Source organism: Lepisosteus platostomus, chromosome 11, assembly GCF_059453375.1.
Source record: "Lepisosteus platostomus isolate fLepPlt1 chromosome 11, fLepPlt1.hap1, whole genome shotgun sequence".
In the NCBI taxonomy this organism is placed as follows: Eukaryota; Metazoa; Chordata; class Actinopteri; order Semionotiformes; family Lepisosteidae; genus Lepisosteus; species Lepisosteus platostomus.
In genome coordinates this window covers 15,277,604-15,292,536 of record NC_142621.1, presented here as the reverse complement: position 1 = coordinate 15,292,536, position 14,933 = coordinate 15,277,604, and the positions used below count along the sequence as shown (strand labels likewise).

The window sequence follows — 14,933 nt, the reverse complement described above, 5'->3', positions numbered from 1 at the left end:
AGTTCAGTTAAATGCTTCTCAGAATAACGTCTTCAACTCACGAAAAGTGAACTTCTTTGTTGTCTGCCCTGTCACCGACATAAAAATGTATAAAAACCACTCCCCTGAAAAAGGCTCCATAGGCTAAACGTGTTTTCTCTATTCTCTTTTCAGCATGGAATAAACCTTTAGCTTGTCCCATATGTATAATTATACTCTATCCTTCTGCTAAACGTTTACTCTATACTAAAATGCATGTATTAATGACTGAATTGAGGTGTGTACACTATGCACATTCGTTTTGATATTTCGTTAGAGCAAATCGATTGTTAAAGTTAGAGGTTCACGTAAAAGATGAACTGTGGCAGAGCGCGCTAGGAAGCGACTCACGCGCCCTATAGGGGAAGGACTCCTCTCGCGTGCCCCTCGAGTCCCCACAGGAGTGCTGGTTGTGGGTCAAACAAGACGAATTCCTTATAAACCCTTGTCTTGTTAAGTATTGATGAGTCGTAAGTAAAATCTAAGGCTTAAAATTAATAAGAAAATATTATTCAGGTGCTAAAAAGAAATATATTTAGTGGCACAAATTCGTTGATATTTTTATGTCTAGACGGTAATATGACAACGGCTCAGAAGTTAAGACCAACGAAGCAGGATACGTCTGAGGTAACAAACTTATCAACAAAAAATGTCACCAGCTTTTTTCCCGTATTAGAATTAAAAAAAAATCTTTAGTTGTTGTTCGTTTACTATATTTGTGAAAGAAGCGTATTCAACGTTTAGGTCACTCGCACCTTACCTGCGGTTTTCGTTGGGCTTGTTTGCGCCATCTTGTGGCCATATGTATGTACCGGCCGGTGTGTATTTGAACAGGGCGTGTAGAAATTCATCCATCCGTTTTTCTAACCGCTTCTAGCAGTTCAGAGTCACTGTTTGGACCCGGGGCCTATCCCGACACGCACACACACACACACACACACACACACACACACACACACACACACACACACACACACACACACACCAGGGACAGTTTCCCCAGAAGCCAGGAAGAAACCCACGCGAACACGAGCGGAACATGCAGTCTCCACACAGACAGTACCCCAGGGCTGGAACTGTACCAAGGGTCCCAGCAGTGCTAAGCAACGCGCCATCGTGCCGCCCCAGTGTGGACTGCAACTGGCGTGCCAATGCCATGCTTAAATCCAGTGACTGAAATTATGCATCTTTCCATTTTATTGACTTATACTTGAATGGAAATCCAATCCCACATTCTGCTCTTTCTCAGTGGACAAGCCTGTTTCCGAATGAAATCGAGTGTCAGACGCAGTCCCTGGTGTTTGTCAAGAGAATGATGGTTGTGGCTTTATCGTCTATCACCTACCTCCGCGGAATATTCCCCGAGCACGCATACAGATCGCGTTACCTGGAAGGTACGGGTTTTCTTTAAGATCTGCCTAGTATGTTGTCACTTTAAACGAGTTCAAATTGAAGTTCGAAGAAGGTGATTTGTTTCTTTTCCTAGGTTTGTGCATTAAAGTCTTACGAGAGAATAGCACCTCCACTGGAGCTTGTAAACTTGTTAAATGGTACGTGCGCATTCATGGAATAGCTCATTCTGGTCTTTTTCTTTTACAAACACAATGAGGTGAAACGGCATTGTTGTTTTTCAAAGGATAATGGGATGCTTTGATGCACTAGAAAAAGGATACGTAAGTACACTTTACAATTTGAGCTTTAAATATGTTTATTATAGAAGCAATTTGAAGGATATGTTTTAAATGCTTTGCTTTTTTTCCCCCCTCACAGCTACAAATCCTCTTTATTGGAGTAAGTATTTATAAAAATCAATAGGATACGTTTAGGAACTTAGGTAACAGCTGTGATATTCAATTAGAAATACACCATTAACCACTATTTTTTGGCTTTTCTTAGAGATATATTCTAATTAAAATAAAAACAGTATAGGAATTCTGTTACTGGAATGAAGGAATCCTTTTTAAGTCTAATGGATGATCATTCAATATACCATAGTTTCTGCACAATAAATAAAGGAGTTATTAATCGATTATCCGCCTGGAAACCTTTATTGTTGCAGTTTTATAGGGCTGTTAGCTAAACATACTGATAAGGGAAGGAAGAGAAAATCGTTTATAGCCATGATCGCGTTTTGGTCAGCAGATGGCAACAGAAACCCCTGACAATGCTAATGTACTTGTATGCCACCAGGCTCTTCCTGTAATACGTCAGATCGTGCAGTGCAGTGATTGTACAATGCCGTTTTTTGGGAGATTAAATGCAGTTTCCTCTGTTTTGTTGAGAAATATGCCCCGCAGAACTGAAATGGATAGATATTTATCAGAATATGATTTTATTTACTAAGCACCATGTATTATCTAGACAGTTTTACATGGTCTTTAATTTAATTCCCAGGTACACAGAAATCCAGATGACCCAAATGTAAGCTCTCTTTAAAATATTTTCAATGATTTTCAGGGTGCTACTATATTGAGATACATATTGTATTATGTCACATAATTTACATCTGGCTATGGCATTGTCATGCAAATGCATTGGTCTTTATGCAAATCACCTATGATATATATTGTAAATAATAAAAACTAAGAGGGTGATGAAGTACCCTTTGTGTTATATAAATGTTTAAAAGAGACATTTCTTTAATTTACCTCATGTTCTCTACAGAGTATTATTGAGTCTTACCAGTTTAAGATAAAATACACACCGGAAGGGCCACAAATGGACATACTGAGGTAATCATTGCATGATATGCATCTTCACATATAATGGCCTGAAATGCTCTCACTTATAATTATTATTGTTATATTCTGTTTTAAGCAACAAGAACACTGAAATGCGGATAACCATGGAAGACACAAAGAAAGCATCAGTCCTCCTTATTCGCAAGCTGTTTCTCCTCATGCAGAATCTGGACATGCTCCCGGACAATGTATCCCTCACAATGAAGCTATATTATTATGACGATGGTAATACAGATATATTTGATATCTACTAAATATCACTTTTTATTGGAACTGAGTGAAGGGATATTCCTCATACAGTTATAATTCATTGTATACTTGGAACCAGATCTACTTGATCTTTTTTTATTCAGTAATTTCTGTAATCATGAAATTAAAACACGTTATCCTATAGAGTACTGTATTGTTCACCTTTGATGTCAAATTTTGGAGTTCACCAGGCTGAAGAGCTTGCTCCTGATGAGAAGGTGAATGCACTTAAACACAAGGGGGCGCCATATACAGTAATGGCCATATACAGCAGCAATATCACCCTGCAACTCACAACTGGCAACCCACTGAAGCTAAGCAGGTGTGAACCTGGTCAGTACCTGGATGGGAGACCTCCTGGGAAAAACTAAGGTTGCTGCTGGAAGAGGTGCTAGTGGGGCCAGCAGAGGGCACTCACCCTGCTGTCCATGTGGGTTTTAATGCCCCAGTGTAGTGATGGGGACACTATACTGTAAACAGGCGCCGTCCTTCGGATGAGACGTAAAACCGAGGTCCTGACTCTCTGTGGTCATTAAAAATCCCAGGGCGTTTCTCGAAAAGAGTAGGGGTGTAACCGCGGCCTCCTGGACAAATTTCCCATTGGCCCTTACCAATCATGGCCTCCTAATAATCCCCCTCTATGAATTGGCTTCATTACTCTGCTCTCCTCCCTACTGATAGCTGATGTGTGGTGAGCGTTCTGGTGCACTATGGCTGCCGTCGCATCATCCAGGTGGATGCTGCACATTGGTGGTGGTGGAGGGGAGTCCCCATTACCTGTAAAGCGCTTTGAGTGGAGTGTCGAGAAAAGTGCTATATAAGTGTAAGCAATTATAATTATTATTAATGGAGATCAGGAGTATCCACTCCCAAGTGCTGTATGGTCCCACTCCTGCAGCTAAATAAGTAACCTTTAAATTGCTTATAGGACTTGAAACAATTTTATCAGACTATTAAACATGCAATTTGTGTAACAAAGTAAATTAGATATAATTAGCGGATATGTTTAATGTTTTTCTTAAACTAACACCTTTTTTGCTTAATTGACCAATACCTTAGTTATTTGAAATGTTTAGAAATAGGTGATTTAGGCTAACCAATAAGACTTACTCAATTTAGCATCTCCAGTTGGAGATCTGTGATGTAACTGTTTTGTGTCATATGCATAGATGATTATAATGATGATCATAACAAGATAATGGGAGCAATAAACGATTTCCAGCAATCACTAGCGATTTCCTAGTGATCACTATCACAATATTTAACATACAAACGTTTGTTGTCTTAGTTGAGCTCATTATCTCATTCTTTATTGATTCCCTGTGTTTGTGTTTTGGAAGTCCCTCACATCACTTTCCTTTGAGAGGAGAGATTGGTGACTGCACCTCAATGCTTTGAACAAGTTGTTTTTATCTGTCAAGACAAACTTCTAGCAGTTTACTATGTGTGTTCTGTTCCCTACAACAGTGACTCCTGCAGACTATCAGCCCCCTGGCTTCAAAGAGGGGGAGTGTGACAGTCTGTGGTTTGAAGGGAGATTTGTCAATCTCAAAATGGGAGAACTGCAGACCCCATTTCATGTGCTGAAGGTGCGGGTCGCTGCAGAGCACGGAAAAGTAGCCCAGATTCAGAGAGAGAATATCCTTGAGGAATCCATTCAAGTTTCAGAGAAAAGAAGGCAAGCAGAACAGGTAATCAGAAAAAAAAGAAAGGGATTAGCCGCTACATAGTTATATACAGAGTACTATATACTCTATGTGTAGGTAGCTGCATCAGCATGCGTAGGCTGCAAAGGAACAAGTAAAGGTTTATTCCATGTTGAAGAGAAGAAAAGAAACACAACGTTCATCCAAAGAAGGCTCCACTGTCGAAACCTTGTGTTTCTTTTCTTCTCCTTTCAGCATGGAATAAACCTTTACCTAGCCTCTATATGATATGTTTAAAAAAACAGACCAAAAGATGTTTGTTAGCCAGCATTTTTGTCTTTTTTTTTTCCTTTCCCTTTTTGTCACCCTGCATTGATGAATAGTGTTCATAATTACTGTAGGTTACTTTGTAAAAACAGTGGGACATTCAGGTAAATTTAAGAATACTGTTTTCAAAACAACACCACTTAACCTACTCGATGTAATTACACCACTTACTCAATGTAAGCAGAGTTTTTTCTATATGTAAATGCTTAAATGAAAATGTTTTATTTATTAGGACATTAGCTCAAATGTATTCTTGAAAGTCTTAACTACAGTATGTATTTTTTTCAATATTGTAGGACACTGCTTTGTGTAGAGAAGAACAATCAACAGAGGATGGTAGGCTTCTGTAATTCTACATTCATGGCTGTTCTGTCTTAGAATATATGCAGTGATCCCTCATTTACTAGGCAATATCACGGATTATTTAGTTCTATAAAATCTCAAGTGATATTATAGGTGATTATCATTATAATGCATTTATTTTGAACAGATAGTGTGGAGGTGAATAGAGAAAATTCAGTAGATTAATCAGTGGCATAGATCACTGCATAGCTCACCACTGACAGCCCATCAAAGCTCAGCATGGGTGTAAGCCTGGTCAGTACCTGGATGGGAGACCTCCTGGGAAAAACTAAGAGGTGTTAGTCGGGCCAGAAGGGGGCACTCACCCTGTGGTCTGTGTGGGTCCTAATGCCCCAGTATAGTTAAGGAGACACTATACTGTAAAAAAAGGCGCCATGCTTTGGATGAAACGTAAAATCGAGGTCCTGACTCTGTGGTTATTAAAAATCCCAGGGTGTTTCTAGAAAAGAGTAGGGGTGTAACCCTGGTGTCCTGGCCAAATTTTCAGCTGGCCCTTACCAATCATGGCCTCCTAATAATCCCCATCTATGAATTGGCTTCATCACTCTGTTCTGCTCCCCACTAATAGCTGATGTGTGGTGAGCGTTTTGGCGCGCTATGGCTGCTATCTCATCATCCAGGTGGGGCTACACATTGGTGGTGGTGGAGGGGAGTCCCCATTACCTGTAAAGTCCTTTGAATGGAGTGTCCAGAAAAGCGCTATATAAGCATAAGGAAGTATTATTATTAATTAGATCACTGGCTTGATACATGTGACGAGTCCAGGTGAACAAAATCATACCTTATTTAATTCAACTTTACTGTCATTAAACTTACACAGGTGCATAGTATAATGAAAAGTGCTTCTCATTAGTCACTCAGGTGCATTATATAAATAGGACAGAAGATAAGACAATAGACAGTAACACAATAGCAATAACAGTAACATGTAATAACATAACATAAATAACATGTAATCAAGTAATCAAAACTGTGCAAAATTCCGCAACAGAGAAAATATAACAGGACAAAAACAGTGCAAGGTAATTCTTGGAACAGTGCAAAAATAGTATGGTTAATTAATATTAAATATTATTACGACCGGTACAGTTTTACTGGGCTATCGAGGGGACAGTACAATTTCGGCTTACATGTGTGTGTAGTGGTGTAGGAGTACAGTCATTGTGGGTACAGGAAGACGTTAGGAAAGATCATAATATGGTGGGAGTGTTATTACAACTATTGTTTTGGTACCTGTTTTGGTGTTTTTACATTAACATTTATTTTTAGAAAATGAGCAGCCACATTTTTTTCCTGTGCAAGTTAATTACAGTTTGTTAGTAATGTACTATATACCCAGCAGTATCATGCAATACATTTATCAAAACACACGGAACTCACATGTTACAAGTCTGACTAATCCTGCTATTTTACAGACTCTGCAGACTTCAAACAACCACGCAAGACTGTAAGAAAGGTACGGTATGTTTAAAACTGTAGGCAAGACAGTGTGGTGTTCTGTGCAATCCTATATTAGACAGATTAAAGGACTAAGAAGATGTGCTTTAACACAATTGATCAAGAAAATGAAAAGTTTCAAACTGTTTAGTAAAACAGCAAGAAATTGAATTTGAAAACTTTTCACTTTCACTAACCAATAAATAGTTTTTAAAACTAATATTTTTCTGTCTTGGTAGTGAATTAAACAGATATATTTAAAAGTTACTTTATACAGTATGTGTTATTAATAATGTGTTATTATAATGTATAATGTGTTAATAATGTGTTATTAATGTGTAATTTATCCAGAGAACATTATTTTACATAGCTAAGTGTAAATCTGCTGTGACCTTGTAAATAATGGAATTAAATTCTGCAAACTGCCTTGTTTCTCTTTAAGCCAAGTTGTGTAACCAAGTGCATGTCCACAGATATACAGTACACTAAGGCTAAAAGTGTGACAAAGCAGAATTCTTGTTCTATTCATTTACTACTCACTTTGATCAACTTCATAATCTATACAGTATCTAAATAATTTCTTGTATCCTCCTCTGCACACATTCAGTAATAAACAATATTTTAGATATACTCCTTATGTAAGTTTATGAATGATGTCTAACTTTTTCACTTTTGTGATGTCTAAAGGTTTTCTGTATACATTCCATATAGAATGACAGGCATTAGTAAATCATTCATTAGTTACACAAATGTAAGTTTCTTTTCAGTTTGACAGATATAACTATTAAAGAGAACAAAGAGGGTTTGATGGATTTTATGACTAGGTATGTGACATATTTGATATCTTGATATTATGACATATGTCAATATGTTGTCTTCAAGAGATTAACTTATCTGTAATGCTGTATCCATCACAATTTTTACATAGAAGAAAACAACAACTGAGATGACCAAGAAGAAGCTGAGGAAAAGAGAAGAGTAGAAGGAGCTTTTACATTTGTTTAGCAGGAGGTCATTAATTAGACGACAAAGGCATGAACATTTGTCAGTTTAGGAATTTAAAGATTGTATTTTTTTTGGCCTACAGAGCTATGTTTTAGTATTCACTGAAGTCAGTCAATGGATATGATGCTGTATTTTATAACTCACTTTCCAGATACTTTTACTAAAACCAGGCTAAAATAATCACAACAAATGACCAACAACTACACGAGAATAGATGATGATTTGAATTACATATTCAAAAAGTGAGTTTATTTTATTATATTGAGTTGTAACACTAAGGTTTTTGTGCCATAGAATATGTAAACTCAGCTGTTGTATACACATAGCTTCTCAGTGGAAGATAAACATGGTTTGAAATGTGTACTGTATGTCTAAAAAATATCCTGTTCATGATTGTTGTTATTTTGTTCTTGTTTACTTTAAATAAAGAATTGGATATTTTGTAAATGAAGTGCATTTTGTTTTCTTACTTCCAGAATTTACTATTGCTTGTTTTTTGAAGGTCCAAGATTACAGTCACAAACATGAAAGGTTTGTTATGATGTGATCTTAAATGAGAAAGAAAAATGAAAATAAAAATCTACCTAATACTTCTGGTACATTTCTTAACTTTTTAAAATTTCAGTTTGAGAAGGTTAGAATAACTGATTTTTTATCTGATTATGGACTCTTGATTGTACTGTTTTTAAAAGGGAATTTTCTAAGTCTTACAGAATGGGGCTTTCCAGCTTGGAAAGTCCCTGGCTGCAGTCCAACCCAGAAGGCAGAGTTTTAATTTTACTGCCAACAAATGAAAGCAATGAAAACTCACTAAGTTATGACTAACAGTTCTCTAAAATCCTGTCACTTGATACACTTCAAAATTAATAAATAATTATTTATATAGATATATTTGCAGTCCGAATTATGCACAATCATGATTAGCACAACCTTACTGAAAAAAAATAAAACAACGCAACATTTTTATTTTTATATATTTTTTTGGCCTCAAAAGAAAACAAATTTTGCTACAAAAATGTCTTACTCCTTCCCTGGTAGTGGTAAAAGCTCCATATATTGTAAAGATTATGTCATTTTCGTTTAGTCTTTTGGGGCCAACCATTTGTCAAAAGACTGTTCTCTGTAGAGGACTACATTTCCATATATTTTGGAATAAAATAAACCTCCGCTCTTCAAATTCTGCCCTCCTTACTGTCCCCCAAGCCCGTCTACATTGTATGGGCGACAGGGCCTTCTCCTGCTATGCCCCCAAGCTCTGGAACTCCTTGCCCAAGGATATTAGAGAGTCACCTTCTCTAAACTCCTTCAAATCCAGACTCAAAACCCTCCTTTTCAGAAAAGCCTTTACTTAACTGGTTCCATTCTTCACCCCTCTGCTCTTCTTAATACCATCTTCCACGGTCTCCTCTATTGTTATTGTTGTATTGCTGTAATTATAATTGTGTCCTGTCTTGTGAAATTTTTCTTATTTATTGTTGTAGTCTTCTTATTTATTGTTATTGTCATCCTGTAAAGCGCTTTGAGAAGCCACCTTTAAAGGCGCTATATAAAATAAAGTTTATTATTATTATTATTATTATTATTATTATTATTATTATAAAATAAGTTTTTAAATGTTAAAATATATTTATAAATACATTTATTGTGCCCTACAGCATATCCTATTGTGTTTATAAACCACTTATATTTAAGAAAAGGCAGGGCAATACAAATCAAAAAGATCTAAAATTCAATTCAAGCTTTATTATCCATGGAGGTAATTTTCGTACAACACAATAACACAACAAAAACAAACATCACTGACAAAGAATACAGTACAACAGTGTTTCAGGAGATAAGAGATACCTTACATTGAGACTAAGACTGAAAGATTTCATCCCCTCAGCAAGAGTCTATAACTGCTACAGCGAGGGGCAAAGAGATAGTGTAAATCTACAGCAGTGGGGGTGAGTCACATCATCCACGACAGTCTTCGCTGTCTTTACTACCTTCTGTTTGTAGAGGCTGCGCTAGCTACACTCCGATATTCCAATTATAAATGTGCTAGCAATGAAACCATATGGGATACATTTATACCAGTTATCTGTATTTTAAGTTAATTTCACAGAAAGCTAATAGAATAAAGATATTTTAAGGAAATCTATTTTGTCAGTGACTGTCATGTTTGTTTAAGCATATGACAAAAGTATTAGTTTAACTTAGTTCTGATATCAGCAGGGTATCCTATACTGATGCTTAACAGCAGGCTGGTTAATATATACTGTAAGAATAATGAAAGCAGAGCAACAAAGCTGTCTTGAAAAAAGGACCGTCGTGCCAGAAATTAACAGTTTCACGCAGCCTCAAAGAACAGCACATGAAATATCATGACAGTAAACCAAAAGAGAGTACCAAAAATCCTGTTAAGACAAAAGAAACAAAAACCTGACACTCGTACCTTATAAAAAGAGAAGTTTAAATGTTTCACATTGGAAAGATATTTCAGTAAGTGCCTGCACAGAGGACCTGAGAAAGGCTGTTCTTGAAGAGGTGCAGTCAGCTGGTGTAATAGGTGTGTGCTGTGACCCTTGTAAGCTGAGTGATGATTCAACACGTGACTGCAGGCAGCAGCGGCTGGGAATTTCCAAAAAGCACAGGACATGTGGAAAGTCCCATAGCTAAATATGAAGAAACTTCTTATATTACAAACAAAATACCTTTTTTTAAAACAATGCGGTATATAAAAAAAACTTTAAATGGGTTGATAATGCAATTTTCTTTCTGACCGATTGAAAAAGGAATGCTTTGAGACATCTTTGAAACTATCTCTAAATATAAATCCTAATTCTTAAGGCTGTTTTACAGTACAGTGCGCATGTGTATTTTTATGGCTTTTTTTTAAATTGGAACAGAATACTTGGTCAGCTAGCTGCACCAAAAGTGCACCACTTTTAAAATGCTACTTACATGGCTGTAAAAATTTAGAAAGACACTGTACATTTACAAATTAAAATATTTTTATCTTTTATGCAGTGGCAGCAACACTAAACTATTTATGTTGCCATGAGACTTAAGTCAAATGAGGGCATAGAATATGCCAAACCTGTATACCGTTCAGAAGTTATTACAGTTTGTATGAAGCTGTAAGTAAAAAGCATGTTATACGCAGGAAGAAAAAGACCTCAACATAAAACTGGACAAAGCAGAGGGGGATAAGAAGTACAACAAAATTCAGTGATTATTTAAAATCCCACAGCTAAGCATTTCCTGCCTTTGATGTTAATTCTGTATCACTTTACATTAAAGTCCCATCTTCCCCCAGCTAATATTTTGTGGGAAGTTGCAGACTGAGAATTCTGAGAAGCTGAAAATGCAAAGACTTCCCATGAAGTGGAAATTAACCATGAAATTAACCATGAAAACAAACTGAAAGATGAGTGGGAAATATTTATGCACAAGTTAAACAGATGAGACAAATCCACAATAATGAGCTGGTCACACACTGTAGCACAAAACAAATGAGGTGAGCAAATGAATGAGATATAATCGCTCCATTCCCAAATGTCACTGTTTTTCAGCATAGTCCATGAGCTGATAAACCATCTGTTTAAAGCTAGATCACCAAAAGAAAAACTAAAAGCAACATGTTTTTAAACCGGCATTTACCCCATTGAAATCTTGTATGATGATTTTAGAAAACAGAGAAAGAGACAGTTGGAACCATATAAATTTGTCCTGGAGTTGACTAAATACAGCGGTACAATGAGAATGAGGGGAAAAAAAAGATTAGGTTGGCTTGATCATTTGGTCTTCTGTTTGCAGGAATCTTGGTCAACACTTAATTTTCACCGTGTGTGTATAACAATCAAACTTTGCTACTGTGTTTGTTAAAAAAAGATAAAAAAAACCATAGTTACAAATAAATTGTCCATATATTAGAAAATGTGTTACACATACAGCAAAGGGCAAAAGCCTGTATGAACTACTTCAATTTTTGGTTCTTATCCCACATCAACATAAATGAAGATGTTATAATCCAGTAAAATAACAGGATAGGGTGAACATAAGACAAAGAAAATTTCCAACTGAACTAAATCTCAGACAAATGAGTAAAAAGAAACTTGTTTTCCAAATACTTTTAGTGGGATTATAGGTATAATGCATTAGGAAGGTTTTTTTGTGAGCTGCAAGAAAAAAATGTAGTGAAATAATTCATATACACAGTAGTAAAAATAAAGATCAGACATATTATAAAATGGCTACAGAAAGCTTTGAAAACTGTCGAGAGAAACTGTTGAAAACTTTTATAGAGCAGTCTTTTTGAGATTTTAAGATTTTGTCAAAAATTTACTACTTACTATATATTATTAAGATTCATGTAACTGAGATATAACATGAGCTAACAAATGTCTTTTCCACATTGTTCAGTATGCAGGTAGCAGTCAATCTCTCTCATCCTGTCATTTCTAATTATATGGTTGCAGACATAAGTATCCACACCCTTTATTTGAAAAATGTTATACTTTAATTCCTTTAAATTTAATAGAAATTGATTGTAAAACTACAAATATTTATCAGTCATATGTATCCTAAGATTACTGAACACTGATTTCTGTGATCATATACAAGTACACCAAACAAATCCAGAGTATCTGTTTTGACAGAGACCTAAATGTTATCGGTATGGTACCTAAACTGGTAGGTTTGGTATATATAGAAAATAAAATACAGTATGTGTCTGTACTCAGTATGTACAATAATGCACATATTATCTCCCTAATTCAACTAGTTAAGCAATTTCTTGTTTAACCTTTGTACAGCCCGGGTGGGTGCTGTATTCAGGCAGTAAATTAAGTGGGTCCTCTTCTGTACACAGTACTTTGGAATCATGTGAGATTAAAAGCTTCTTGCGTGCAGGGAATTATTAATGATTATTTCTGCAACTCCACAGATGTCAATAGAGAATACAGGAAGAAAATAAATCACATTATCTTTCACTGGTTCATTCACTAGAAACCCGATCTAACTCTTAACTGGGTGTATATAAAGTAAATATGAAAGAAACATCGTGTTCAAGACATATAATTCAACAATGCTAACAAGATTTAACTACACACGATAAATCGGTCATGGCTATGGAATAAACACCTATCTGTATATGTTTGTCTTTCAGTATAGCTGGCCTTCCATCTTACACATGAACACGTCTTTCAATGTTTGAAAACACATTTTCTACCGTGCTGCCTTTCGTATGCTTTACTATTTCACGATCTGATCCTGGTTCTGATTCACTATGTTCACAAACTGAGAGTTGAGCTCCAGCGTGATCAATGAGATTCACGACACATTCAGACAACACAGAGAATGGAAAGCCTTTAAAACATTAGTGTAAAAACGGTTCCAAAACCGAGGTCTAAAGCATTTCCATAAGTCACAATGCCCCAGAAATAATTACAACATAGATTCGGAACAGACAAAAGAGAAAAAATACTGTATATCAACTGTATTAAACTCTTAACATTACAACCGTGATGCATGATGTGTGTCACTAAGTTCTAACTCTCGAGATTCGAAAACAAATTTGTGTGACTAAACACGCTAATTTTCAGAACAATCATGAGTGTGTAATATGCGTGTAATATTTGTTAAATGCATTACACCGATTATTAAAAACAGTGGGAAAAGTTTAAAAAATAAGCTTTTAAACCAGCAGTTGTCGTGAATACAATTACTGAAACAAACAAGTCCCTACATAATGGTTGATGTGAATCGTTCTATTACTTCAATAAATGATGTTTGATACAATGTAATGGTAAATTGTTTAAGAGTCTCCCATCCACAAGTCTAGAGTTGTCAAGACTCACCAGTAGCGATAATACCGCAGAACAAACCTACTTCCTGTTTCTGGTTCAAACCCATGTGACCCCTCTGCCAATGACGACATGTCATGTCAACAGAAACTAGTATATATACTGTACTGTAAACCGGCAAACTAAAACGAGTGTAACTGTGAAGACAGTAATGAGCGGAGGATCACGTTTGTTAAGTTAAAGGTATGTATTTGTAAGAGTGATGCAATTATATGTATACATATTAATTTATATTTATTTGAAGATGGCATAATTTCTTTTTATAATTCTTAGGAATTTTTATAGTACCGAAGTGAAACTCAGTAAACTTAATGGATGGAACAAGATGTATCCACGTAACTGCGCAAATATTATAAATAATTGTATATAACTATCGAAACATCTGAGTGGGGAAAAAAGTAAACCCAGAACAAAAACTATTGTACTAATGTAATTATATTAGTAGTTTATGATATGACTATAATGTACTGTAACAAGACAAACGGTCCTTTAAAGTGTTTATTATCCACAATAAATTTCATTTTGTTAACGTATTCTGTCTTCATTGATTATAATACTTGACCTACTGTTACTGCTAAGGATATTGCTTTAGAATGTTTCTAACATCAATATGTTTAATTCATACATATTTGTTGCGGTAAGATTGTTTCAATGAATAACATTGAATAAAGAATGAGCTTTTCATTCTTTGTCGAGCTGGAATAATTCTTAACATAAAGAATCTAGTTTTCAGTGAATCTGTGAAGCGGACTGTATCCCACTGGCAAAGGTAAAGAGATTCCATTGTCGCCACCTGGCATCCGGAATTTTGAATTGCTCGAGCAAAGTATTTCCAAAGCTACACCTGCATCAGAATATTGTGTATATAACTCGGCATAATAAAACTGCCTGGTCTAAACGGAACAGTCAGTATTGTTACATTTGCAAATTATTTTCGTGGTAGGAGACACTGCATAACAATGAATGACAAACACAATTTTACTTTGTGAATAAATTATATGACCACATTGTTGATGTTATTTTTTTCTATACAGCTTCACCACTTAAGTAATAAAGTTAGTCGGGGACAGATATCATGGTACCTAATAAATAAATTACACAACATTAGATTTTATGTATATTTTTCACTCAAGTGTATTGTAAGCAATAAAATGTCATCAAACAACTGTACTGTCTCATTTAAACGACCGTGTCCTACATGCGCCATTAAATACCTCGAAAAGGGCAATTTTAGCGCTGTCCCTCATTATGAATGGATGCATTTCAGAAGAAAAAATACATCGTTGTTAATCCACGAT

The 14,933-nt window shown here is 35.8% G+C and overlaps 1 protein-coding gene across 3 annotated transcripts; it reads left to right on the top strand.

The window, feature by feature from the left end:
* The first annotated feature begins 395 nt into the window (after positions 1-395).
* On the top strand, positions 396-8,233 carry zte38 (zebrafish testis-expressed 38). 3 transcript variants are annotated; one of them, XM_088598672.1, is made up of 14 exons: positions 398-488; positions 590-645; positions 1,268-1,412; positions 1,505-1,568; positions 1,655-1,691; positions 1,789-1,809; positions 2,413-2,439; positions 2,683-2,750; positions 2,836-2,984; positions 4,476-4,699; positions 5,278-5,317; positions 6,760-6,800; positions 7,549-7,605; positions 7,710-8,233. In XM_088598672.1, the coding sequence occupies exons 1-13, from the start codon at positions 482-484 to the stop codon at positions 7,567-7,569; spliced, it is 900 nt and encodes a 299-aa protein (XP_088454798.1). In that variant the 5' UTR covers positions 398-481; the 3' UTR covers positions 7,570-7,605; positions 7,710-8,233. The 3 variants fall into 3 exon arrangements, with proteins under 3 accessions (XP_088454795.1, XP_088454796.1, XP_088454798.1); XM_088598669.1 differs by lacking the exon at positions 7,549-7,605 and having other exon boundaries at positions 396-488; XM_088598670.1 differs by lacking the exons at positions 1,789-1,809; positions 7,549-7,605 and having other exon boundaries at positions 396-488.
* The last annotated feature ends 6,700 nt before the right edge of the window (positions 8,234-14,933 follow it).